This window comes from Anarrhichthys ocellatus, unplaced genomic scaffold (genome assembly GCF_004355925.1).
Source record: "Anarrhichthys ocellatus isolate YVR2014 unplaced genomic scaffold, GSC_Weel_1.0 scaffold6, whole genome shotgun sequence".
NCBI classification, from domain to species: domain Eukaryota; kingdom Metazoa; phylum Chordata; class Actinopteri; order Perciformes; family Anarhichadidae; genus Anarrhichthys; species Anarrhichthys ocellatus.
Window position 1 is genome coordinate 12234467 of NW_022280036.1, and position 27916 is coordinate 12262382.

Below are 27916 nucleotides of genomic sequence, written 5' to 3' on the forward strand. Positions count from 1 at the left end.
CATTCTGGATCTTTTTTTTTTTTTTTTTTTTTTTTTTTAAAATCAGATGTCAGATCAAGTAAACTTCAGGGATAGGCCTAACTTTCTTGAAATTGAATGAACTGCGACTGTGTACTTTACTGCCCTCTTGTGGTAGTTAGGGGCATTATAATCTTGCCTAGGTGATTGCAGAGGATGCTGCAAGTCTATCCGATATGTGAATAACTGCATCCAAACAGCCATTATCCTCATCTAAAGTGGTGCAGTCACTACAGTCAGTTCAGTTCTTTAAGTGGCCCTGCTGGGTGACTACAAACAATAAAGACTTGAGGATACAAATGTGAAGATTCACCCTTACAATGCAATTAATTGGGACTGTAGTAATTTCATCTTTTATAATATGTGATGGTACAAAGAGGGGCTTCTTCTGGCTATAGACTATTTCACAGTTGTAAATGTAAACAGAGCATATGTGTCCCAGTTTATTTCCTGTTAAAGTGAATGACATCAGCTGACAGGAAGTAAACACCCAAGCAGTTGTCTGGCAATGCAATTCCATCGAAACAGTCCTGTTAGCCCATTTGTTAAATTACAATATGAATAGCTATACAAACACAACCTTTGGTGATGCTTGTGATCTTTCAGTGTTTGACTGCATGTTACAGTGCAATGGAAAAAGAATCAGCAGTTTTAAAATGTGCATTTCAATTTTGGATTTAGCAATCAGCACCATGGTTGTCATTAATTAGTAATGTCACTCATTTATATAGTTGTGTGCTGTAGTGCAGTCTGGATTTAGGGTTTGTGGAGTAATTAAGAGTCAATATGTCAATCAAATCATTGAACATTGTATAAATAGACACAAAAATGTGAAAGACAACCAAAGTTTGGATTCTTGGTTTTATTGAAGCCAGGGGTCTGATGAACATTTTCCTTATCTTTGTCGGCGTAAGAAGCGAGAATCCACACGGCAGCTTAAAGGCTACAGAAATGTGTTAAAGTCATACAATCAAACTTCTGAATTAATTCAGGACACAAAAATGCAGCCAGCCATGTGCTTACAATGTGTTGCTATCCGGAATACAAAAGGACTGGAAGCAGAAGCCCACAGTCTCACATAGATGGAGGCTGTCAATAGTGGTCGAAGGCAATTCAGTTAGGATGTGAGGAGGCAGTTGCTTTCAACTGACGTTTGGGTACAAAAGTTACAACTGTTCATTATTCAATATTGGGAGCGACATCCAACCGTTACAAAGAGCGAGTGCAACTTTGAAGCCAAGCAGCATGAGAGCAATTCATTCCACTCGGCTAAACGCCAAATTTAACAAGTGTGGCCATGTTATATGAAATATGATGTATAATGATATGACGTATCCGTGTGGTCAATCAGGTTAGGGTGGCATTTCAAAACTATTTTAAACAGAAGGTGTCTATGGGCAAAGCCGTATTTGACAACACAAAGAAAACACGCCTAATCAGGATGTAAACGTAAACAAGCGGAGGTTTCATGGGCAAAAAGGTAAAACCTGAAAATGAACAGACATTTATTTGGTTTATCTATTTAACGACGTCTTTAAAACATCCCTAGCAAAGGTGTTATGACGATTTCAAAAGGATTGATCAAATGTACAAAATCACCAGCAGAAAGCAGTTATTCCATAGTTAACCACCAGGGGCACCTTCCATAACTTAAGCAGCAAATGCAGATAAATAATGCAGTTTTACTGTGTAGATTAACTTCTAGGTTCATTACTAAATGTTCTAAAAAAAAAAAAAGGCAAGGCAAAAAGAAAAATATGTAGTCTGCATCTTAAACTGTAGCAACAGGGAATTGATACAAGTGTCCAAGGAAAAGTGCTTATTTCAACATGCGGCGGTGCTGCTGCTGCTGCTCCTGGCTGTCATTAAATTGTGCTTCATCCACTTGGGCAACAGACCCTCAGGCGCACCCACCCACCCACAAAACAAAGTAAACCAAAGCAAAAATAAAAACAAGAGCGTCAATTGGATCAAAAGTAAATCCAGAACAGATGTGTAGCATCATTTTGATAACAAATCAAATTGTGCATCAAGTTAACTGTACAGCAATATGGTCCTGTGGTTATTCCCTTACAGAGCAAATATAAAGAGAAACTCTAATTGCATTTGTAGACAGACCAATTTAGAGAATTTACCATAATCTACTGTACACAGTTATGGTATTTGTTTTCCTTTGACTCGTGAAACCCCAGATATGGTTGAATGGAGCAAGGCATTGCTACCATGTTTATCGGGTGTTACTCAAAACAAGAGTTCATAGGCAGATCTGAAGTTTGGAATGCAAGGGTGGGACAAACAATGGCCACTGGTTAATCTTATGGATGAATATCAACTATAAAAGCAGACAATAGTGACTAATATGCATCTTTGTTCCATGTCCCAATTCACTCCAGTTTTCCTTTTTTGCCATTGTTTGAACAGCAAATAGCTGCTCTCTTCACAGTCATTAGTTCTGTGAATGCTGCTGAACACTTTCCATAAGATTAAGTAGGGCCTTGCATACAGTCAATGATAATGTACACTTAATTCATTTTGATTTGATAATGGTGTCATGAAACCATAAATATTAGATTACTGGATATGGTGCAGCATAATGTATAATTAGTTTTTAAAGGAAATAAACTACAGAACACAATGAAGCAACCCTTTAAGGACACACAAATGAATTAGGAGCATTCCTGTGAAGGCAGGGTGCCCAGTGTGACTGTTGGTGGTAAATTTAAAGGCAAAGGTCATTATGTGAAACGGGCACTGAAAGAGACCGAACAAAAAGGCCTGACTGGTCAAACAGGTGCCACCACAGGGGATGCGTCTCTACAGCTACTGCATGTAGAAACTGGGAATGTTTTTAACTGACATGTGAAGTACAGTGTGAATAAAACATGTGGAACCAGACGGAGGAGCGTGCCAAAGGAAACAATATCTCATCGTGTGTCTTTTAAACCACCAAAGCGAGTCCTTTAAACCACAGTAAGCGTTCTCCTGGGGGATCCAAAAGTTCCATCATGTGGTTTCTTCTTAATATCAGCAGCCTGTACAGTTTGTGTGAAGGCATTCAATCTATAGCGCTATTGAATACTATCAACTAGGCCACAGAAATCATTTTTTTCCTTCTGAAAAATAACAGACCACAGGCTTGTTGTACATTAACAAAAATGTACAACGAAAATAAATTATTTGGATGACAAGAAATGGACAAAAACCTTTTAGCTGATGGTGCTACGGTGCATTTCCTCTTGTGTAGACGAGCACCTCCACTATGACACAAACCGCTAACTGTGCGAGGCACTTGGGAGTTATAGTAGGAAAGATGCTGCCCAACCCCATCCCCAAATATACACACCTGTAGCTAAAGGTCTCTTTGCAACCTCTAAGCCCATCAAATCTCAAACAGTCTCATTTAGTCAAACAAGCGATTTCATAATTTGGACAGAATTGCATTTTATACAAAAATCAAAGTTAACCTGAATCATTTTTTTTTGTGTATATATTTACAGAATCCTTCGAGATGAGTAGGGCAAATGATATGATATCAGCGATTTGGACTTGTATTAGTGTCATGACGTCAGTGGAATTTTTTAACACGTTTAAGCGATACAGATTAATGCTTCCTTAACCCGATAAATGGTGCACAAAATAAAAGAAAAAGGAGCTTTGTACCAATACATCAGTATCATATCCAACATTGTTTTACATACTACCTATGTTTGCATGTATTTCAATTACTTTTATCAATGAATATATTTCAAAGTTAAATGCCTTTCCAATCACAACCAAATTCCTTCCGTGAGATAAGCTGAACCACATGACCAGTATGTTTCCCCTCTTTAACCCATGAAGAGGGGGTGTTTCACCCCAGAGACTGGGGGGTCCTGCCGGGAGTGTGCACTCATTTCTGTAAAATGACATCCCTCACAGAAGAACATTTACAGTGGAAGAGAGGACAGAAATAAAGCCAAGCCATCAGCACGTATCATCTCATTAAACACCTCCATCTCTGCTCTCCTCCCATTTCACCAGAACACCAAAACATCTGGTAGCATCTGAAACTCATTTTGGTGAAACCACCGTGTGTGCTGACTGATATAGACATTGGGAATTTGGTCAATTTTGTATGCTCACATGTACATGTATATTTCCAGAGTATTAACGCAGTGGGCGACGCAGCGGTTTTTGTTGCCTTCACGCTTCGTTCTCGGTCGGCGCTGGTACGTTGTTCGTTGAAACCATGGAGTCTTGTTTGCGAGTCATCCGGTCCAACTCCGCCTGGACGTCAGTCAAACCCGGCTTCTGCCCTTGGAAAAAAAAAAAACAGGAGACAAAATCCAAAAGTAATCTCCTGTAGCCTCTGTGTGTGTTCATTAAACCGTTCTTCTATGGCCAGCAAGCAGATGGATGGGGATTGATGCTGATGAGGTGCCATGCTGGAGTTAACACTCATGCAAAACTAATCATAAGACAAAAGGAACATGTACTCGTGCATTATCCTTTCAGCGGGGCCTTGAAGAAAACAGTGCTCAGCGCTGGGAGAGGAAGTGGTCCCAGTCGGAAAGATGAGTTCTGCAATGTCTCACCGGTTACATTCAGTCATTTCACAAAACAAACAGTATTTGACTTTGTTGTATTTACCTGATATAACAAAGTCAAATAAAAAAAAAAAAAAAAAAAACACATATGCTGGAGCTGAAAATAAGAACAGTTGACATGCAAAACAGCTGAGGTTACTCAAGCTAAAATAATGAGTTGAGCAAGAGAGCAAAGGGATATGACGTGGAGTGAGAAACATTAATGTTATAGGGGCACTTAAGATAGAAGGTTGGGTGCACACAGGCCTGTCACAAGTTCAGTCAAAGAGAAAAAAAAATCTCTCTCTCTCTCTCTCTCTCCTCTCCCTCCCCCCCTCTACTACTCAAGGTGTCGGGACGGAGGTGAGGTAGCAGTGACCTTCTCAGCCACACTCACAGGAGATGCGAGCGAAGGAGGTGAGGAAGAGACGTGAGGAGAGAGGAGTCAAAGCAACAGGCATTTAACAAATGAGACCTCCTTGGTTAAGCGACGTCAATTAAATATGACATGTGGCACAGCTGCATTAAAGAGGCTCTATAACCGTCTCTGGCTGCATCAGTGTGTTGTTACGCCGCTGTATTTGATGATCTCTGTCAGATGAGCATAACAATGATCATAACAGTCTATACTGTATATTTAATTGGAATTCAACTAACGTGACAAGAATGTACACATGTCAGACATTGTTTTAAACACACCAGCGCAGCACTTGCTTAATTTTTGTAGCTGTTGAATTGGGTGTACTACATTCAATAATAAAAACGAGTAATAACGAGAGGAAATGTCATTAAGGAATGCTTTTAGACCAGAGCCTTACGAGGTGCTACACAAACTGTGGAGCGCAGAAAGTTTGATCATCTTAAATATCTACAACTCATAATTACAAAATTAAGCGTTACATTTGTAGAGTCACGCCGTGGTTTGAGATTCAAGCCTCCAGGTGGACGTTTGAGGCAAATTTGAAGAAATTTCCTCCAGGCATTCCTGAGATATTGCGTTCACGAGAATGGACCGGACGAATGGACGGACAACATGCAATAATAATGCCGATGGCCAAGGCGGTCGCCTGCACGGAGGCATGAATAGTGAGGCGGTTCACTGAGATCAGAGCTGAGAGCACTGGAATGAGAGATTGTACCTGTTTTCTTGGCGGACCCTTGGACTCCAGCTCCTACTGCTCCACTTCCTGGGCTCCCCGGGCTCCCCGGTGCTCCGGTCTTTTTACTCAACAGGCTGTTGAAGAAGTTAGCCAGCACTCCTTCATTGGCAGCCCCCGCTGCAGGAGAAACATGGGCTTTAAAATCACATCTGCATTTAGGAAACCCTCTTTTTCTGGGGAAAATTCAAGTCAAATATAACAATACTAAGAGGGGTTTTTAGTAGGTTGTACATATTGTTACTTGATAATAGCCATCACCCACCATATACTTAATCATTGAGTTTATAGTTACCTTCTCCACACTGAGAATACTGAGAACACAGGCTAAATATTAACAGATCATCCTGCTTTAATGCCCAACATATCATAATGTTATGATTCCAGATTAGCAGTCTGGGATATCTTTAGTTAATAGATATACATCTTAAATATCTATTGTTCCTGCCACGTATAATGACCTTGTTGCAAAATAAGGCCACATCTTCATCTTGCAAATTTGACGACAAAATCCCTATGAAGGGGTTGTGTTGCCCACTCTGGTGTGTGTGTGTGTGTGTGTGCGTGTAATCCATCCCTAAAATCACACGGGCTTCACAAACTGTAGTAGTAAAGCATATGATACCTTAAATTTTAGGATTCTGATAAGGAAATACTCATCAAAACATCCTTTGTCAGGAAAGAAAATGTGTTGATAAACTTGCTACAAACAGAGAACTTTAAAAATCCAATTAACTCCACTAACAATTCCCAACATCAATAGGCAAGGGTTAACTGACCCTCTATTAAATCTGGCTGAACACACTTTCTAGTTGGAATGCACTTCTGCACTTAATGGAGGCGAGAAAGTCAATATTTCTGCTTAAGGGATTCCTTTTAGACGTTACCTCTTTGGGGCAATATTGCCGCAGTCAGCACAGTTTTTTGCAGGGGTCAAAACATTGGTTTCAATAAATATGGATGATTAAAAAAAATTCTCAATGATCAGATATAAAAAAAAAAGAAAAAAAAGTGTGTTTGTAGAGCTCCTACCCTTCATGTTCGGGTCAGGCTTTTTGACAGCAGCCATTGGTGAGGCGCTGGTCGCGTTGGATTGGCCGCTGCGACCCGCAGGCCTGGGAGACCCTGAGGCTGTCCGTCCTGGAGACTCCTGCAACACAGAAACTGGGTCAAAGCTGTGGTCACAAACAAATAACCCGGTTCATCTAGTCGGGAGAAAAAAGTATTCTGTGCAAAAACATTTGAATGAATCCATCAATCATCAAGAATCCCCATTGAGGGATGTTAAAAACGTACCGTCGCTCCTCTTGTTGGTGTGGCCGGCTGCTTCGATAACAAAGACTGTAGAGAAAAAAAAGACACAAAGTGAATTCAACAAAAATGGTTGACTCATTTTGCATTTCTGGAAAGCTAATTATATTCACCAGTGTTTCTGTTGCATCCGTTTACATCCCTGATGCAGAACTAAAAATGCACTACAGGAATGCTGTTTTGGGCTTTTCTTGTGACTACAACTGCATTTCATTGTGTTGTACAACGACAATACATTAACCTTGAACCTACTAACATACATAATTACACCATCTCATTTTTGAAAACTACAACTTCTGTCAGATGAGCTGTACTTAGATATAGAGGGGCAGTCAGTGCAGATACAAGTACAATTTGGAAGAAATCTCAACAAACAATTCTCTAACTTCTCTAACAAAACTGAAGCCTCAGCTGAGTGTTGTTTGATTGCGTTCCTGGTTCATTTGTTCACAAAATAGGAAGTGAAGGCAGTGTGACTTGTCATGTGGAACTTTCAGATGTTCACCACAACACGAGAACAGTATAGAAATTTGTTCAATAGTGAAAATGGCAGTTCAGGATGCCACTTAAATCAAGCAAACTGACTGGTTCTTGTATCTAGCTGTTCACTAAATTTCAGCCTAATTCTTTGGCATTATATTTCATTTTAGATATCTTTGTAGACAGACATCATGAAATATGAAAGACAGACCGACACTTACCTGTTGTTTCATCAGGAATACCTGCTCATCCTCTGCATTGATCTCTTTTTCATGAACCAGCTGTGAAGAAGAGCAAAGGAGAACGCATGCAGTTATGTAACTGTGGGTTGTAAAGTCATTATCTAAAGTTCACCTTTGCTCACTACATTGCCATTACCTTTCGTACTGGAGGCTTCGTGATAAAATCTTCAAACGGAGCCTCGGGTCTGACTGTTGATAGGTTTTCATGCAAAATCCCAATTTTCTTCTCATTATCCCATCCAGATGGACTGAAAGACAAGACCGTTCCAATTACAGCAGGTGCAATGATGTAAACTCTGTTAAGAGTATTTCCTTGGAAGAAAACTGATTTATAGAATATGATTCACAACAAATACAGAAAGAAAAATTACCCAAATGTTACAATAACCTCAGACAGACAAAAAAAATAAATAAATAAATAAATCAAAGAATCACGATAAACTCAATAAACTAGTTCATCTCTATCTTCACTCACATGAACACTGCATCCTTCTCCACCACTAAGGCCGGTGTGGTGAACTGGAACTCGTACATCTTATGCACTATATATTTGTAAAGCAGATCCATGTTCTTCTCCTCTTTGACTGAAGTGTAGATCAGACCAGCTCCATCTGGTTCATTCCATTAAGGCAACAAATTGTTGAGGTAATCACATAGATGATAATCAACAAAATATGGGTCATTTGAAAATTTTTTTTAACATTTCTCTCAAGAACAACAAACAATTATAGATAAAAAGGATACACTGTAAGCAAAATTGCCTAATGTGGGACTGGATGAAATCGAAGTGCTCTTCTCTGTAGTCGTGCTCCTTCTCTAGTACGCTGACTGCATCACACTGAAGGACATAAGATTGAGAGGGAAAGAGATACATATTTTAATGACCGACATCAAAATGGCAGCAGTCACAAATATGAACAAGGTTGCTGCTCTCTGCATCAGTCAATTCTGTAATGACGGAGTCTTCTCTCTTCGTCATACCACACCGACAGAGAGAGACACAGGAGCAATACACAAACCCATATGCTCCCCTTCAAAGGCTTGTGTTCCAACAGTTGTTTTTTTTAAGTGCACAGGAAAATACAGCTCAACATTTTAACAGAGCAGTTGTGTTGTTGTTGTTGTTTTTGATATTAGTCTGCCTGGTGATAATCATTTGGCCACCCACAGAAAGTAGAGCTGGTGCTGAGGACAGTGATGGCAGATGACTGAGGGAGAATGAGTTGGTGGTGATTGGAAGGATGGACACCTCCACAACTATTTCTGCTCGGAGCAGAGATTTCCGTGCGCGGTGGTGTGGCAATGACAAGCACTGAAATACAGTACTTCCTGTCCGTGGGTCAGTAGTGAAGCTTCCATGATTATTCATGACAGAATGTGATGTTCAGAAGAAGACCAACAGCAGTTTGAATAGTTTTAAACAGCAAATAGTGATCTCGAACAATGACTTTTTTTCTGCCAAGTTGAATGCTTTTTCTCTTATACGGGCTGGACAGAGGCACATTCACCATTGTCTTGTCACGGGTAGCATGTGAAGCTCTGCTGATAAATACACTGTGTGTTTCAGCAGTAGTCTTTGCCTGGAGGGTTAACAAGCAAGTATAATGACAGTGTTTTATTAGAGGAGACGGTCTCACAAATTACAACATTATAAAGCACACACAAAAGTTCATAGGGTCTGAGCCCAAATGTGCTCTGCTCATCATGGAGGCAATTAAAGAACCCATTAGAGGAAACCAGCAGTGAGAACAGCATTAAAGGCTTTCTGTTCAGGGTGCAACGCATAAAATGTACAGATCGGAGCAGCAGAAGAGAAAAAAGGGGGCAAATGTAACTTTTTTGCCGATCATTGATGATCCATATGGGCAGATACAAATCGTGTTTGTTGTTGTTGTTTTTTATAGCAGCTACTATGCGTTACCCCTACTGCAGAAGTGTGGCTGCAAAAGCTAGAAAAGCAGAGCCAAGGGTGGAAGGGGAGTTTAGAGAGGCTACGTCATGGCCGCAGGTGGCTCGAAACAGATGGTCCGAAAGAGGTTCCGGAAAACTATGGAGCGGTTGATCTCAAATTGATCACAAATGTACATTACATGATTAAAAAATGAAAAATAAGATTTACAAATGTGAAGTCCAATTGGAAGGCGACGTTGAACAAATCGTATTTACATTTACCAGCAGAGGAACTCCACCACGTAGCGGTAGCTTATTTAAACCAGTGTTCATTTTGCCATTTTAGATTTAGTCTTCATGATTTGAAGCTGGACACCATGGTTCATTAGGCAAAAATAGACGGTACAATAAGTATCCTTTCTAAAAACTAAGTTGTGGAGGCTGCAGGTGTGACTTACGGGAAGTTGCAACTTTCAAGTAGTCGGCATGGTTCACCGATTTAATGCTTTATGACAACTGCCATAAGTATTAGGATTTGAAGGATGTATGTTGGTAGTATTATTCAGAGAACTAGCAAACGCCCTACATTAGATACAAGTACCTTTTGAAAAACTTTGATAAAACCTTTTTTAAAAAACTCTTATCGCGACACCAAAACATTAGTTGTCTCTCGAAGAGTCCATGGCTTCACATAGGACAATTGGGGCTGTAAGAAGAATTTACCTTTGTGCAAACTATTAGCACTGGAATGCCCAGGTTGTGTGTGAGCGTGTTGTCCCCAAGTGGTAGCACAACAGCCTCGTCTTCCCCTGCTGTCGGGGCCCGTCTCTGTGGAGAGGATGGGGGGGCATCCTCCGGTTCTGTGTACTCTTGGAACACTTTCACCACTAGTGGAGAGACAAAGGGAGCAAACGGTAAGAATTCAGACAATTTGAAAGCTGAAAAAGTTATTGTGGTCTCCACAGAGATCATTTTTTGGAGGTGCACATCATCTTTGGGAGGACCTTTCGTAAAGTTACGTAACCATTCGTAGCCTTTGCTTTAATACTCTGATGCAGAACTATAAACTTGCTTTTATAGAATGGTGTTAATCGTTGTGCTCAGCCTTAAACTATGTCTCTGGGATTAGAGATGAGATTATCATAGAGTTAATTTAAATGCATTGCACTTAATTGGCAAAATAAAATATGACTACTCCTGCCCAATGAATGATGAAGAAGATTCCAAATGTAAATACACATCTAGCAAATCACTACCATTATAGGTCCTGTGTAGTTTTGTATGATTGGACGGAATCTTTACCATCACACCATAGACCTCAGGTGAATTACATGGCATCCTTCACCTTCCTGTTGTGCTGTCCAGACAATTGCAGCGCTGTATGAGTTGGTGATTTTGTGTGCGCGTGTGTGTGGGCTGGGGGGTTATATGCAGGAAGCTTTGGCCTACTTCCTCAGGAGCTTCGGAAATGTAGTTGGGCCACAAAGCCAGATTGACTTGCTGTTTTGAGCCATCTCCTTGACTTCCAAACATGGGACTTGGTATATGGGGAGAGGACTGGAGTTACAAGCAATCTAAAGGGGAACCCTCCTGGATTACACAAATCCAGTGCACAGCACAGATAGAATCTGTACACCAGGAATTTAAAATGCTGATTTGACACCATCCAAAATGTTTCACTTTTCAGTTGAAGTTTGTCTACAGATGACAGCTAAACCTAGTTTGACAAAAATTTAAATGACACCTACAAATGTCATTTATATACATACTTTCATCTAATCCTTTTCTAATGCCGAGACATTAAGCTTTACACGGGATCTGCTGAGCTAAGACGTGGCAGGAGATTTATTGAATGAAAACAGACAAGAGAAAAGATAACAAAGCATAAAATAGGAGCAGCTACTAGCCAAAAAAAAAAAAAAAAAAAAAGAAAGACAAAGAGGTCTTATGGGACAGTCTATCTGTCCACAAATAAAGGTGCGGTCAAAATACATCGCCACACATAATCGAGAGCTGCTAACCATTCACTAAATTAAAAAGAATGACATGCATCAATCCAATAGGTATATATCCAAGATGTCAGTGAACTCAAAGCTTAAGTTTAGCTACAAATAAAGGGTGTCATTTACAGTCAACTAAATGTCAAATAAGTAAATTTGATCTCACTGGCTATTGTAAGAGAAGCCAAAGTATTACATCAGTCTTAATCTTTGTCCTGGTTATGTTATTGGCTCATGACTAAAATGTTTTCACAGGTGTCAGAATACTTATTTCCTTTAATAAAAAAGTGAAACAGAGGGAAAACAAAATAGACTCAATGTTTGCCTTCACACCATTCCCAGATACTGTAGGGAAAAGAAACATCCCCGTGTTGTCACCAAGTGATATATTTTTCATTTCAAGGCATTGTGCAGGCAGCAATAGCTTGGTCCTGTAATTCAACTTGAGATGACTCCAGCAGGCAGACTACTTCAGTTACAGCATAACAGGAGACAGAATGTCCGGCCCACTGACTGACTTCAGACTCAGTTTTCTCTGACGCTGCTGTTGGAGGGGAGGGAACCATGATGCAAGACTCCTGCAAGACTCCCTGGACAAGAGCACACACACTTCCAGTCTGTCTGTCTGTCAGACGCTCATATCTACAAATATGTAATCTGACTAGGTCTCACCAATCTGCTGCTGACATCACAAATGACATGTTGGAAGGTACTTTATGTTGATGATATGTCTCAGCTGAACTGGGAATCTGACCATGTCAAAAGGCCAAAGAGAAGAAGAAGTAGAAGGGAACTCTAGAAAATCTAAAAAAACAAAAATGTACCAAATTGTGAAGATTTCTACAGTAAACACTACGATAGCAAATTTACAACTGTAATGTGTGCTCAAGCCGGCATCTATTGATAGCTATAATGTATACATTTCCTTTCTACTGCATAACTAATAAGCCACTTGAACTTAAACAAGTCAGTAAAGCAAGTTGAAAATGTGGACCCATTCAAAGTCACTACAACACTTTTGTTTGCTTTTGTCATCACTTGGCTACCAGCTTCCCTTTTCTTTTTCACGTTTGCCAGCAGACTTGATACCAGTTGTCACTGTGTTAGCATGTTAAATGCTGGAAACATTTTTAGACCCGTTTTGTCAAACTCATCTGAAATCAAACAGTTTGACTTCGTTGTGAAAAGTCATTTCAGACTCGTAAAAACAGCAGCAAGCAGGGTTTGGTGGCGGACACGAACCTTCTGTGAAACCCTGCAGGCTGAAATATCTTGCAACCTCCAAAAGCATTTTCCCCAAACACAAAAGAACCGTTCATAAGTGAGAGATAACCAGTTCTAAAAATCAACAGGAGTGCATCACACACACATTGATCTGCAGAACTCGCCTACAGCCAGAACACACAGCTGAGGATCATGGGCCTCTCTGATGATGACCTAGAAACATCCATGACAATGTGCAATGTTACACAGTGCTTGAACTTCCATGCTACGCAGCTACCAATGTCTCTTTTTCCCCCCTTGTAGCCAGACAGCAAGGATCTTATTATGGAAGACTCCCATTGATTCCAAATTGGGGTGCTTCACGCAGTGCGGTTTCCTTTAAACCCTCTACCTAGACATATAATTCAAAAATATGTATGCTTTTTATTTTTGCATGTTGAGACATAAGATGACAAATCATAACAAATCACCAAATTGTATCAGTCTTAACAAACTGACTGCTTTAACAAAAGAAAGACCCGTTTGGAATTACACGAGATTCGTTGCCAACATTTGACCACTTCATCAATCAAATTCAATCTTCAGTCTTATTACCTCCATGTTCATTTTACTCTGGACAACTACTCCACCAGGGAACAGGCTACCGACATGACAACAATGTACATGTTCTAAACTCTGAGATTTTAGCTATAACCCAGACTTCTAGAAGTTGGCGCATGGTTGTCCAGCAAGAGCCAGCAAAAAAACACTCTACAACAAACTAAGCTACATTTTCAAAATAAAAGCCTTGATGTTTCATTTTGATACCATCCACGATACAAGTCACATATGAGCAGATTAAGTCGTAAAACATTACTTACTTTTCTGCTCCATTTCTCTCATGTCCTCTGGAGACATCTTTAGCTTGTCAACATGGTCACGTAGCACACTGGCCCACTTCTTCAGTGACTCCATAATGGTCCAGGGCCGTGACATATCCGCAACAAACACAGCTAGACAGTCAGGTAGTGACTGAGCTGAAACCGCAAACTTAAGTAGGCCTTTGTGGTATAGGTCTCCATCCAGGATCCACACATTGCAGCGAGTAGGATCTGCAAAAGGAAAACCGAATACCAGTTTAATACAAGCAATCTTATCATTGCTCTCTAAACTACTGCTATTTTGTAAAGGCTGTAAAACAAACACGAGTGAAGCTACAGCAGGTAAACTCACCATCTCTGTCTTCATCATGGACATTTAAGTACAGATACTCCAGTCCCCTGCCTCTCTTGTTGTGATCCGTTCCTTGAAGTTTAGCCATAAGTGCTGTTTTTCCGGATCCATCCTCACCTGTAAGACATTTTATTCATCAGCTTACATATGATGTTATCCATTATTATTAGTAGCAGTCATAATAGTGTTCAATATATATCATTATAGACATTTTCCAATGATAATGTATGTGATGTGGCAAGAAATCATCACTCCGACTTCCTGCCTATACACAGACATCTTGACTTTACCACCGTTCCACCTCAAATGCAATCATGATCTCATGACCGTCAGTGGCTCACACAAATATTTTTGGTCAATAGCACTATTTCTCACATTTGTGGAAAGCCAACTCAAATAAGTATGTCCCCACACAGGAAGACCTCTCTGTATTTTTTGTTTATTATGTCTTCATCTCAAGAGTGTGGGAAGAAACACAGCAGAAAGAGCGGACTGTTTGAAAAGTCAGAGCGGTTTTAATTTGCAATCATTAGCTTTTGTGAGATCAGTGTGGTTGTGCAGCCCACTCCCCTCAGGGTTGACCACTAAAAATACACTGCAAAAACAGACTTTCACACGTGCAAGAACTTGTGCTTACCAAATATCAGGATATTTTTTCCCGATGGCAACTTTGAACTCGATGTAGTTGAAACTTCACTCAGTATTGAGGTCCTACAAGAAACAACAAGACAGATATTGAGGAAACATAGAGATGACCGTTAGATTTGACAGTCAAGTGACACAATAACAGCTCGCTATCTCAAAACATAAGTTCCTACCAAAACGGTAACGTTAATTGGTCAGCTAACGTTACATAGCTTAACTACTACGTGTATGGTCCAAGATGATTATTCAGTCAGCTAGCCCAGTGATGTGTCCACCACACACAACAGGAAATGATAAGTCATGTCCACTGATATAACGTTGGCGAGGGTTCTCAAAGCATGCAACCTCACAAGCTTGAGCCTCATGACAGTAACATTACGAGCCCTTGTGATACGCGATGACTAAAGACAACAGTATGTTTCTGCATAACGTTACTTGAGTCGTGTATGGTATTGTGACGTTAGCTTGTTGAGGTTCCTGTTAGCTTCTCGTATCCTGCATTAAGAAGCTAGTATGTAGGTGTTGTCTTGACATTCACTTGTCAACCCCCCTGATACTATGAAAGGATCCTTCAAACGTTTCGTTGATTCAAAGACATTCCATGTATTTGGAAAGCACGCCAACACGGACAACCTTGGCTAACGTTAACCACTAAGTAGTCCACTTCGGTGACGTTAGCTGAGCAGCTAACACAAGTAACGTTAGCACACTGACCGCCCTGCTTCGGCTGGTGCTAATGTTACTGCTAGCCGGGGCCGGTGTTTGATTGTGAGCGTCAGTGACAAAGCAGAACCATAACGGTTGTGTTTTTCACAGAAAGGCCTCGGCAGACATGAAGTCGTTCAAACAATAAAAAAAACTTGCCATAGGTTTTGTCCTTCTTCCTCTTCGTTGTTATTGTCGCCTGCCCCGGCTGCGCCCGGGAGCTGTTTCTCCAGAACGGGAGCCATCTTCTCTTTCTATAACCACAAAGGCAAGGCCCTGCTGCTGCTTGGGCACCACCACTAGCACCGCCTTCATCCAAGCAAGCCAAGGATGCGTTGCATTCATTGACTGCTACGCCGCGCAGGGGTGGGTGCACATCTAACTGACGTTTCTAAAGTAGCAATACAGTTTCGTTATTTTTCTCCTTGATGATTACCATGAACATGCATTTTTACAAATGTGATAAGTATATGTGAATAAAGTACTAATCTTTGTGGTTCAAACGTGAGTTCATACCGTCAAGCACTTCTGGTCACATGCCAATAAGTGATGTCATTGCAGGTTTTCCTCCAGCTGCTGGAGAACACTGTGTGACATCAACAATGGACTTGTGGCGAGGTTCAACGTGCTTAAAGCCAATAGAATATTTAGCCAAGAGCATTTTTCTGTGGTGCGTGATCCAGTGTGGTTTTAACTTTTCAATTGACCCAAGAAACTTACAGGGATTTTACACAGTTCGAAATGTTCGTTCTCCAAGTATGTCAGGTGTTAGATGGCTATTCAATTTTATTCAAAGCCGTTGCATGGAGAAAAAACGAGCGGTCCTCTCGCAACAGTTGCACTAGTCCATTTTTTATTAAATCACCTCAGGCAGTGAACTCTGGAAATCTGGAACCTGGTCACCTTATTATTCAATAGCATCTCTTGGATTAAGATGTCAAACACATATAAATTGAACCAATTCATTTGGAAACCATCATACATTTGGTCATAAATTAAATCCATTCTGAATCAACCTTTAGCATCTCAAAATTAGGCTCTGTGGTATATGCATTTTCATTCATATTTCATACTATTCATACTCTTGTGAGATATGTCTCCATTAGAGGGTGCTGTTGTTCTCTGAAACTGAATATGTAGAAATTATAACCAAACCATTTAAAGCACCTCTCCTCCCTTTTCTTCCAATGGCTAATATTTTACACATTTTAACTGCCATCATATTCATGGAGAAAATCTATAACTTCCCTTTATTTGAGTTTTATGGCATTTATTTATCAAGAATTATGAAAGATCAAATTATTTAGAATTAAATGCAGATATCCACAAACAGCTTTTATTTAATCATTGGAAAACCAAATCTGCATCAGGTCAAAATTACAAATGGATGTGGGTTGATGTGCAGGTGTCATACATTGATTTCTAATGCTTTAACATTGCACCTATTATGCTTTTGTGTATCACCTTGGTCTTGTTAACACTGCTGACATTTTCTGTTGGTGAACCACAGTATGCGTCACAGCACAGTTAACAACTAAATAGCGTCTCTAATGACAAGCAATAAGTGTGACTTTCAACAACTGTGCTCAAAATCATTCATTTCAGGCCATTTCATAAATGTTTTGAGAGTTTTGTTGAAAACAGTGTGAGACGCTCTATTGAATGACTTTGGGAAATTGGCTGTGAATTCTGAAGTAAAATTTCTGAAATCAGATTATTGACAGTTCATTCATTCATAAAATATGTGAAAGCCTCAACACAGTGATTCTTGCACATTCCTGCACACACAAAGCTATTGACTCGTAGCAGGTTGTCGCACCCAACACCTGTTTCTTTATTTCTCCACATCTTCAGTCTTTAGGTCAGTCTAGGCCAAAAGGCCCAGGACTGGTAGACAGAGATTTGGACATTTTCATGAAAGCTCTGGGGGATTTTCCAAGGCCTTCCCAGTCTGTGAGTCCTCTGTCTATGTGGAGCAGTGTGGTTGGCTGAAGTGGTGTTATACTCCTGGGAATGCATTCCAGAGCTTTTGCATCATGTGAAATTCAGCTTTTACTGCCGCTTTGTCACTTTAGCTCTGCTACCAGCAGGGAAAACAAACAAGGTGGATCTTATGACAGATAGAAACAAGAATTTAGTGGATCAACTATAAAACAGAAATCTGTTTTTTTCTTCAACATTGCTGTGACAGTTTATTTTTTAGTTTTTTTTGATATTTTCTTACACTCCATTTTTTTTGTGGTAACATACTGGATGAACCAGGAATATTTAATTTATCATCAACAGAGATATTTGCATATAACATTGAAATTGGTTAATTTTTACATCTAAACGGTTTATCGTGTATCATTGATCTTGATGCACATCAAGGTTTCTTCACAGGTGCTATGCTATGGACTCTTGTAACAGGAGAGGGTGCTGTCTCCTCAATAATATTGTGTGTTTTGCATTAATACAACATGAGTGACACATATTTTTTATTAAAAATCCCTTAAAATAACAGTCTCTAAACTACTGAAATCATTTCGATGTAGGCTATCACACCCTGGAGTTGAACATATATTCTGTCTGAGTAAATCTGTGTTAAATGAAAACATATAAAATGTTATGAAATATCTATATCTATATATATATCTATATATATATATATCATATCTATTTTCATGTACTGACATGCATTCCTTGCTAATGTATTTTGAGTGTATACATATAAAGTAACCACTATTCTTTAAATTGTATTAAAATCTCCTAAGAAATCACTCTCAACGGTGCCAGGATTCCAGTTTCACAAGGAAGAACTGTGTTTGTGTGACTAAAGGAGACACCTAATCTTGCCTTTCTTTTCACAGTGGAAACAAATAGATCGCTGTTGGAAGAGATATGAGATGTTTTATATTGTTGGAGAAGGATAAAATGTCTTCATTATTTGATTAGTATACACATTATCTGATAGTCTTCAATGGTTTTCATATGCCTCAACCTGGCGGTGTGTCAGTGGCATGGTGCCTCGGTCAAACTGTTGAAGAAGACAACATGTTCACCTGGAAGGGCCAGTTGTTGAATTTCATTAAGTCTCACCCCGGACCAACTTGTCCTATAACACATGGAAGGCAAATAGCAACGTGGCGCAATGCATCAAAATACTTCACAACATTAGAGTGAACCTTTGGTCCTCCACAAGAACTGTACATTAATTTAAAGCCAGGCATGGGATTGCACATACTATAAATACTTTACACAGCCTGTTCCAATAATTTATAATGTTGCATGATTTAGATGAGTTATTCAGAAGCCCACACCAAAGTTCATATATCAACAGTTTACCACAGCTCAAGAATAAACCACATTTTGCAAGCATGTATATTCAATTCAATACTTTTAAACCAAATAAAATTGGTTTGCTTTATATTTTACTAAGAATTCTTCAAAACGTGTTTTGCTCTTTTTCAAGGTTGCTTTGTATGACGTAACTAGAGATGAGCGTGCATGTAACAAGAGAAGGGAGAAAACATCAAGGAATCGCTGTAATTTTCTTTTGGCGAGTAATCACCGTGTGTGTGTGTGTGTGTGTGCGCGCGCGCTGCATAATGACTTTACTGGCATAATGCCTCGGCCTCCTATGCATAATTTATATTATAGCTATTATACTCCTGTGGGGAGCGGACTAACATGAAATCCTACGGCAATATTCTTTCGCAAAGCAAGAGCAGAGCAGAAATGGACATTTTACAACGTAAAATTAGCGCAAGTCTGCTCAAAATTACCCCCAGTCCGCAGATGTATTTACGCAACAGAGAAAAATGCTCTGAAGTGGGTGTGTGCGGGAGAGGAGGGGTTAAATATTGGGAGGGTATAGATTGCAGAGGGGGCAGGGGTGGGCTGGATTGTGATAGCGACAGATGTCTAGAAAACTGTAAAGGAGGCACTCCTCAGTTCCTACACAGTCCCAGACTGCACCTCGGAGGCAGGGGCGGAATCTGCAGCTGTCAGTCTTAAGGTTTACCTCCATAATCACATCCAGCCGGAGCCTGGAAAAGAAGCCCAAGTGATCACTTTCGAGGAATACAGGTCGGTCTAATGCAGAGCACTGCTTCAGTTTTTTAATGCTTTATTTTTTCAGTTTCAGTTTCAAGTGTAGGATCTATGTTCCGTGGGTAAAATGAAAAAAAAGAGAAGTGAGTGAGAAAGACAGATGCCTTTGAGCAGCAGCTTACCCATTGTTCTCTCGCTTTGTCTTTCTCCTATTATCCAAATTTGCATAATAGAACATTTCAAGACTTGCATAATGAAGACAGGCTTTTTTTTTTCTCTCTTTCCCGTTCTAAGAGGTCGGATTTGATTTAGTGCGTCTTCTGAGGTAGCTGTTTTTTTTCAGGCCTGGCTATTTAAAAAATAACTGGGATAAAGAAAGGCGCAAAACAAAGTTATGAAGTTGTGGTCCTCATTATGTATTTACTCGTTACTGTGGTGAATTTCGTTTTATTTTTGCATGGTCGTGTGAGTAGGCTACGACGTTTTCAAATGCTCGTGAACAAAAAGGGCAGAGCAGCTGAGAGAAGCAGTGGTGGGCGGGTTGAAATGGGGGATGGAGACCCCTCTACAGCTTTTATCACTCCAGTGTTCATGGCCACTGTAGTGTAATTCCCCTGTACAGTATAGCCTAGGCGTATATCCCCCACTATTGCACATATTATCATCAGTGTTTGCTGGCAATTAAGCCCATTCACATTACTTTTTGTCAGTGAGTCTACTGGTGAGGAATCCATCCTTTGTTACCAGCCGGCACATGCTGCCGTACCTCTGCGTGTCTTTATATTTCTAATTGTGTGTGATAAAGCTTTGTGTGGATGGTACATTCATGTATTTACTCTGAAACTCGCGTGGAAAAATATCCACGATGATTTGATCTCAAAATATTCGGGCTTTCTCCTTAAATTGTACATTTTTGCTTTATGTGATTTTTAGGCCAGCGGCACCAAGAAGAATTGGCAAAAAAATAGGCAAGTTAGAAATCAATCACATAAGAAGATAATGCCTGATTAGTTAGCAGTAGGTCCAACAGCAGAATTCTGTCTCCGTTGTTGCAAAAGCAGATATAATAACCTGTTCATTTGACTGTAGATTGGTGTAACGGATAGCTTGTATCCCATTATGGTATATGGCGCATCCTGTCTTGATTGCTCCATTGCAGCACTATGGACAGTTCCCAGGTTGTTCCTACCTTCTGAGGCAGTAAAAGTCCTGCTTGTAACATTTTGGACATAATCGCCTATTTTCAGCTTTTCTTGTAATAGCCTCTCTCCAACCGAAATAGATAAACTAATCAGGCTGTGGCATTTAAAATAAATGTAACCTGTAATCTCCATCTGTTTGAGGGCTCTCTTGTTTTTAAACAGGTTGATTTGTTCAGCATCAGCTGAAACGTTATCAGTAAGCTAAAGTTAAACTTCCAGTTCTCTATTCTGTCACTGAAAGGAAGCTCCATTCTGTTGCAATCAGAAACTCTTCCTCTATGGCCACAGCAGTGTTGACACATTCACACAAAGAACTAGTTGTACAACTAGCTAGTAAATGTTTGCTGTATTCACATATATCTTGTATGTGAATGTAACTGCAGGTTGTGAATTGCATATGTGAACTATGTAGTTTGTAGCTTGTCATACGGAAAGAGGAATAGTTCTACATCTATCATAATGTTCAACTAAGAGTTGTGGGCTCATTTGACATTGAGCCTTACCCAACATTCCTGAAAGGGTAGGGGCTCTGTTGAGTTGTCTGATCTAAGTAAGGTTCCCATACATTTACATTTGTGTTCTCGCCAAACTGTTTGGCTGAGAGCAGTTTCCGAATTAAACTTCTAGTTCACTTCAAGACAATAGACTTCTCTCAATGCTCCTTTCTGACAAAACATTGTTACATTTGAAGGAACTAAGTCAAACTCACGCTGAATTTTGGAAAGTATGACAAAATACATTCCTAATGTTCACATGTTGTGTATACATTATTACAACCTAAGAAGTACCTCAGTAAAGTAGGATCATGTCAGTGCTTGGGTGGCATAGTTGTTCATTGGTTAGCACCATTACCTCATAACATGCTTTAACCCAGCCAGCAAGGCCCCTTTTAAACAATGTTTTATCTCTCATATTAAAATACACCTTCATCTACTTGTTCCTAGGAGACATCATGGGAGGCAAACTGAGCAGGAAGAGGAAAGGATATGATGTGAGCGATCCCAAAGAGACGAAGGATGAGTCCACAGCGACTGCTGCTGGTGCAGAGGAGTCTGCTAAATTGGAGGACGGAGCCCCGCCCACAGAAGCTAAAGTGACAACTGAGGCAGGCAATGTGGTAAAGGAAGCTGTGGGGTCAGCTGTGGCAGCAGTAACTGAAGCTGTAAAGGCTCCAGAAGAGCCCAAATCTGCACCTCCAGAGGAACCAGCTCCAGAGGAGGCAGCTCCTGCAGCTCAAGAGGATGCAGCTCCTGCAGCAGAAGAACCAGATCATGCAATAGAAGAACCAGCTCCTGCAGCAGAAGAACCAGCTCCTGCAGTAGAAGAACAAGCTCCTGCAGTAGAAGAACAAGCTCCTGCAGCAGAAGAACCAGCTCCTGCAGTAGAAGAACAAGCTCCTGCAGCAGAAGAACCAGCTCCTGCAGTAGAAGAACAAGCTCCTGCAGCAGAAGAACCACCTTCTGCAGAAGAGAAGGCAGCTCCAGTAGCACAAGAACCAGCTGCAGCAGTAGAGGAACCAGCTCCACCAGCAGGGAAACCAGCTGCAGCAGTAGAGGAACCTGTTATAGCAATAGAGGAACCAGCTGCAGCAGCAGTGGAGTCAGCCTCAGTAGTAGAGGAACAGGCCCCAGTAGAGCTCCCAGAGGCTACAGCAGCAGCAGCAGCAGCAGCAGAGGAACCTGTGCCAATTGAGGTTGAGTCTGAAGCTGCATCTGAAGAGCTCCTTGTAGAAGAACCTGCTTTAGCTGTAGAAATTGTTAAAGAGCCAGAGGTTGTTCCCGTCACCACAGAGGAAGCACCCAAGGACCAAGAGCCAGAGCCCATCCCAGAGACTGTTACTGAGCCAGAAGCCACTTTGGAGGAGACAGTGGTCCCTGCTGCTGTCCCTGAACCCGAGCCAGTGGCTGAGCAAGCTGCAGAGCCAGTGCTGGAGCAAGCCCTAGATCCAGAGCTGGCAGCAGAGTTTGAATCAGAGCCACAGCAAGTATCAGTGGAAGCATCCGAGCCACAACCTGAACCAGAGCAAGCACCAGAGCCAGAGCTTGAACAATCACCAGAGCCAGAACCAGAGCAAGTACTACAGCCAGAGCCTGAGCAGGTGGCTGATGCAATGAAATCTGCAGCACAGGAACAAGTAAAAGAAGTTGCGCCGGAACCAATTATAGCCACATCTGAGGTTACTCAACTTGGGAATGAGGAAGCAGAATCAGCTGAGGTCTTGGAGACTGCAGCAGAGGAGGTACCCGCTGAATATCAGCCTGTAGTAGAGGAATCAGTTGCAACAGAAGCCCCCAGCACTGAGGCAGCAGCTGAGCCAGAAGCAGCAGAACCTGTCCCTGAGATTGTCATCTCAGAGTCTGTCTCTGCCAGCGAAATTACGGCTGAGTCCGAAGAGGTAGCTGAGGCCTCTGTGAAAGAGGTGCCTTGCCCAGAGCCTGAGGTAGAAAGCAAGATGGAAAATGGAGATATAGGGAGCCCTTCTGGTACAAAGGATGTGGCAGAAGTAGATGCACTTCCGGCTGTGAATGGAGAGTGCACACATTCTGCTGCCACACAGATAGAGGAATGCGTTAATGGTAATGAAAAGCCAGAGGAGATGCCTATCAAGGAGCAGAGTGACTTTGAACTGAAAAAGGAGGTGAACCTGAGCGGGGACGTGCAGGAAGTTCCCGATGCAGTCTCTGACATGGCAGAGGGCCTCAGCACTGAGATCACTCAGGCAGTCTGAAAAAGAAGCCATCTTTAAAATCAATGTGAATTCAGTTTAATCCTCCGATGGTGCGAGAAAGCCATCAAGGTATCACAAACACAGCTAGGCTTTGTGGAATGCTGTAACCACTGCAATGTCTATAGTGGTAACTCAGGCAAAAGGAAGTTTTCTTTCGAGAAACCAAAAATGAAATGCAACCACTTCAGGATAGAAAGAGACAGAGAGAGAGAGAAATGGGAAGAGAGATGGAAGTGCAGAGAGGAAACTTGAGTTTGGAATAGGAGGGTGAGTGCAGACGGAGAGTGCAACTGGACAGCAGAGCAAAAATATTGGGCAGCAAATATGATGTTAATAATGAATGGAAGGAATAAATCTGTCTTTGTGTGAGCGCCCAATGAATATTACAGAGTGGTTTTTTGGAACAGCATTCATTATTCGTATATTATCTGATTTAGAATGTCATATCCTTTCTATTACTGTATGCAGAGACATGACATAAACATTTGGCCTTTTATAATAATGGTACCTGTGAGGACTGTTTTAAATTGATTGTTCGGAATAGAGAATAAAAAGAGATTGTTATAGCCTACAGTGATCTTCCTTTCTTTTCACGCATTCTCCCAGCATCAAGTGTGTTACAAGTGTCTGAGGCACTGGGTTATCAGTACCATTTATTGTACATTACTCTAAGCTATGATCAGACTTTCTTACTAATGAATCAATAAATCGTAACTCATTTCAAACCATAAAATCAAAGAATGAGTTATTTCATTTTTTTGTACTGTAGTTGCAAGAGAAGCAGAGCAAAATTATTTACAGAACATCTGTTAATTACAAACCACTTGTTGACTTCCACTCCCACTACAGCTCATATTAGCTCGAGTGGGTAAGAGTTTGACTGATTATTCATATCTACGAAGCGCAATGGCCTTTAGGTCAATGGCCACATTACAAATATGTTGGTTGGTGGAACATGGCTGCCGAATGTACGCAGCCAGCATGTCATGATTGGGTAAAAAAAAGGACCCAGAAAAATCAGTCAACTTTCTGAGATAATCTTCCTCACCTCTTTCTCTTTCACATCCCCATGCCTACAGCTGAGGCTCTATGCCATAGCAGCACACCCTGCCAACATTTCACAGATCCATACCGGCTGGAATGACTGAAGGGGGGGAGGGGCAGGAATGCTTGCAGGAGGTAGAGAGAAGGAGGAGGGAGTAGGGGGAGGGTGCTCTGGGATGAAAAGCAAGTGCTATGATGCTGCACAGAGGAAAAGAAGATAAATATCCTCCCTTTCGGCAACACACATTGTCAGACTTTTTCACAGATTGAAATTGGACAAGCAATGGGGATGAGTTGGATGGTAATTGGTGGGGATAAACATGTTTTGTTATAGAATGCTGCCATGCCTGCTGCTCACACTTATGTCAGAGACAAGAAGGGCTCTGTCATGCAGGTGCCAACGCACACAGCAAGAAGGAGCAAAATTATATTTGTGTTTCTGTGCATCGGTGTGTAGCTATATGGACAGTGGGGGAGATGGGGGAGTATGGGTGTGCAGTAAGTAAGTTGGAGGGTTGGCCTTCGTAGAGTATGGTCACCCAGCCTTGAAAGAACTACTGGGCCATGGGTCAGAACATAAGGGGAGATCTGATAGTGATAAAGGTGACCTCCCATAGAAGTAGCTACATAATGGGCCCATCCACATACCAGCTCACTCCGGTTTCTTAAAAAAAATACTCCAGTACTGCACATTTATGAAAGGAATGTTGTGGAGAGGGTTTGGGGGCCGGGAGGATGAACTCATTGGCATGTTTTCATATTTCTTGCTGAGCAGTTTTGCCAAAATGACTTACTTTGTATGCATGTGGGTTGCAGCCATAGGTCGCCGGTTTGGAAACTATTTTATCATAAAAAAATAAAAGACAACAACATCAAATCTACAAAGAGATGATACCTGAAGCTGCAAATACAAAGGTTCAGTTAGACTGTACACTAAATCATTTTATATTAGGGACAAAGTGTTACACTTTAAAAAAAAATATACCAATTTTGTCCATCAGCAGCAGCAGCCATGTTTTGCAAGCGTTTTAATAGTTTTACTACTGTTAATAGGTTATCTGACAGGTTTCCATTATTTATAGAATTGCACTTCTGAAAAAGTCAGTTTGGCAGCTTCATGACCTGCTAACCTTCAATGAACAATACATATCAGTGGGTAGCACAGTAAAAAAAACAGGGAAACCCTTCAAATGAAGCAGAGAAACAGTTTTATAAGCAGTAATGTTAGAAACCAAAGAAAGTTGTTGCTGCAGCTATTTATTTAAGCTAATATTGACTTTGAAATAGCTACTGCTGTAGTCCTGTATTGAAGGCTCATCTTTTCCTCGTTTCCCTGTTTCACTTTCCATCACTTTCTTTCCCTTCTATGTGTGTGTTCATGTGGGAGAACAGGATTCTTATCTTTTGCATCTTGATTTAAACACTGCTTTAAAGTTGCATAGTTGTGAAAGGCCAGCTGCACTGCCTGGTTACCCCAACACTATGTGCTCTATATGCAAGCCCCTGCACAAAGCTTAGACTGTGTTCCAGCTTCTTTTTTCCCTGTGTGAAAACTAGCCTGCAGGCTTTAACTATCCCCAATTGATGCCTTTCAGAAGTGAAAGGAAAAAGAAAACGTGAACTAAATCCAAAGGCTATATTATGAGGAAATTCATGAGGCACTGACCTACTGGGTCAAGTTTGTTGTTGAGGAATATCGAATACACAGATCTAGAAGTCACTGTAAATGTCTTTCTAACAAACTCATCCATATACTATGGGAACTTGGCTGATTCATTGTAAATGTGTTGGTGTGCATGAATGAGGCGGAAAGGAGGAAAGGGGGAAGACAGAATTAACAAATTAATAACCTACAAATGTATACACAATATCTTCAATGAATTAGATACAGCTATTGTTATTTATGATTATTTAAAAGTAACCACTGCCTTTTTATTTGAGTACCTAAATTCTGAGTGTGACATTTCCTCAATGTATGGTGAAAATGCAACGGAAAATATAAAAAATAAGTATCTATGGCATGTATGCTACTTTCTCCCAATCCCCCTAATTTCCATTTGAGAGATGTGTCGTGTACACCTGCCGGCAATGCCACAAAATGCTGAAGATTTGTGTCAAAATCTGAATTTACAGCTGACTATTTAGTAAACTGTTGAGTGTCTGTTATTGGGAGTAGGGAATGAATCGATGAGAGAGTTCAGACAATCTAAATCAAAGTTATTGAGAGTTTAAAACTCAAAAACTCTGCTTCATCAGGACAGATAGTGTTCTGGCAACATAAGTAAAAACAATTTAAAGTTGTATTATCTATATAGATGACTGTGGTGTCTCACTCTGTTCTGAACTGGCACTATATCATGAAAAACTTTCTTAAGACAATATTTAACACAACTGTATTTACACGCCTTTCCCTATCTAGAGGGCTGTTATATTAAACGACTCCAATGCCCTATGTGCTTCTGGAACCTTTTAGTTTCCTGTTGGTTATTACTGGGATAACAAACAGGGAGGATGAGAATGTGTGAGGGACGACTGCTCAGACTTCTGAATTGCTTTCTGATATAAGTAGATACTCTCTCCCTCGCTCCATCCACTAGATAATAAGAGTCAGGTGGCCAAATAAACAGCAACAGCAGATCACTATTTATTATTCAAGCAATAGGGTGTCAGAGCAGAAGTACAGACACAAGACACACGGTCAAAAACTCACTCTTCCCTTTTCACTCTCTCTCATCCCAGACATACACGGATGTCAAACGCTTTTACTATGACGGCTGTACAGGGACTTCCTCGCTTTCCCTTTATGTTCTCTAAAACAGTCAGTCAGGAGAAGATGCACTAAGTAATTGAAATGCTGAAAGAGCTGGAGTGTTTTTTTATGGATTCATCCCCTGGTTTAGACTGTGCCTACATAAACAAACTATGATTTTTCTATTATTCTGTTTGGTTATATCTCTCTCGCTCTTTCTCTCTCGCTCTTGGTGTCCGTTTTGCACACATTTTCAGCCTTACTGTCTCCTCTCCTTTCGCCTCTGGACCTGTAAATATTTCTAGTCTTTCTCTCTCTTTTTCTGGCTATGGTTCACCCTCCCACCCCCAAATCCATCCATCTGTGTATGTGCGCTAATGCTGTCATTTTATCAGGGCGAACAGGAGCTTAGACAGAGCTCGGTGGTAGCAAAGATCAATATTGATCCATAGGGTCTAATGGACGCTGAGAGTAGCAGTGATTCCCCTTTGTCTGCTCAAAGATCCCATCACCCTTAACTCCTCACACATGCGCACTCTTTCTCTCAACCACGCACACACAGAAACAAAGACACTGCTTTCTATTCTGTCTCACTCTGCTGATGCAGCTGCTGTGCTGAGTGAGCACTTTACAGATGCCCATTTTTTCTGTGTGTTTGTGTGTGTGAGAAAGAGAGAGAGAGATGGGTAAATGTGAACATTAGTATCTATAT

At 40.8% G+C, this 27916-nt stretch overlaps 2 protein-coding genes across 3 annotated transcripts; one reads left to right on the forward strand and one right to left on the reverse strand.

Annotated features, from left to right (window-relative positions):
• Positions 1-865: 865 nt before the first annotated feature.
• dync1li2 (dynein, cytoplasmic 1, light intermediate chain 2) lies at positions 866-15751 on the reverse strand. Of its 2 annotated transcripts, none has more exons than XM_031846169.1 (13): positions 15609-15751; positions 14737-14810; positions 14100-14216; positions 13748-13978; positions 10387-10550; positions 8518-8611; positions 8249-8384; positions 7910-8021; positions 7753-7812; positions 7037-7081; positions 6773-6890; positions 5723-5860; positions 866-4313 (listed from the first exon to the last, which is right to left on the reverse strand). In XM_031846169.1, exons 1-13 carry the CDS (start codon positions 15692-15694, stop codon positions 4201-4203), a joined length of 1488 nt encoding a protein of 495 aa, XP_031702029.1. In that variant the 5' UTR covers positions 15695-15751; the 3' UTR covers positions 866-4200. The 2 variants fall into 2 exon arrangements, with proteins under 2 accessions (XP_031702029.1, XP_031702030.1); XM_031846170.1 differs by having other exon boundaries at positions 4206-4308.
• A 3506-nt stretch (positions 15752-19257) lies between these two features.
• LOC116383229 (fibrous sheath CABYR-binding protein) lies at positions 19258-24144 on the forward strand. Its single transcript, XM_031846903.1, has 2 exons — positions 19258-19517; positions 21628-24144. The coding sequence occupies exon 2, from the start codon at positions 21636-21638 to the stop codon at positions 23409-23411; it is 1776 nt and encodes a 591-aa protein (XP_031702763.1). The 5' UTR covers positions 19258-19517; positions 21628-21635; the 3' UTR covers positions 23412-24144.
• The last annotated feature ends 3772 nt before the right edge of the window (positions 24145-27916 follow it).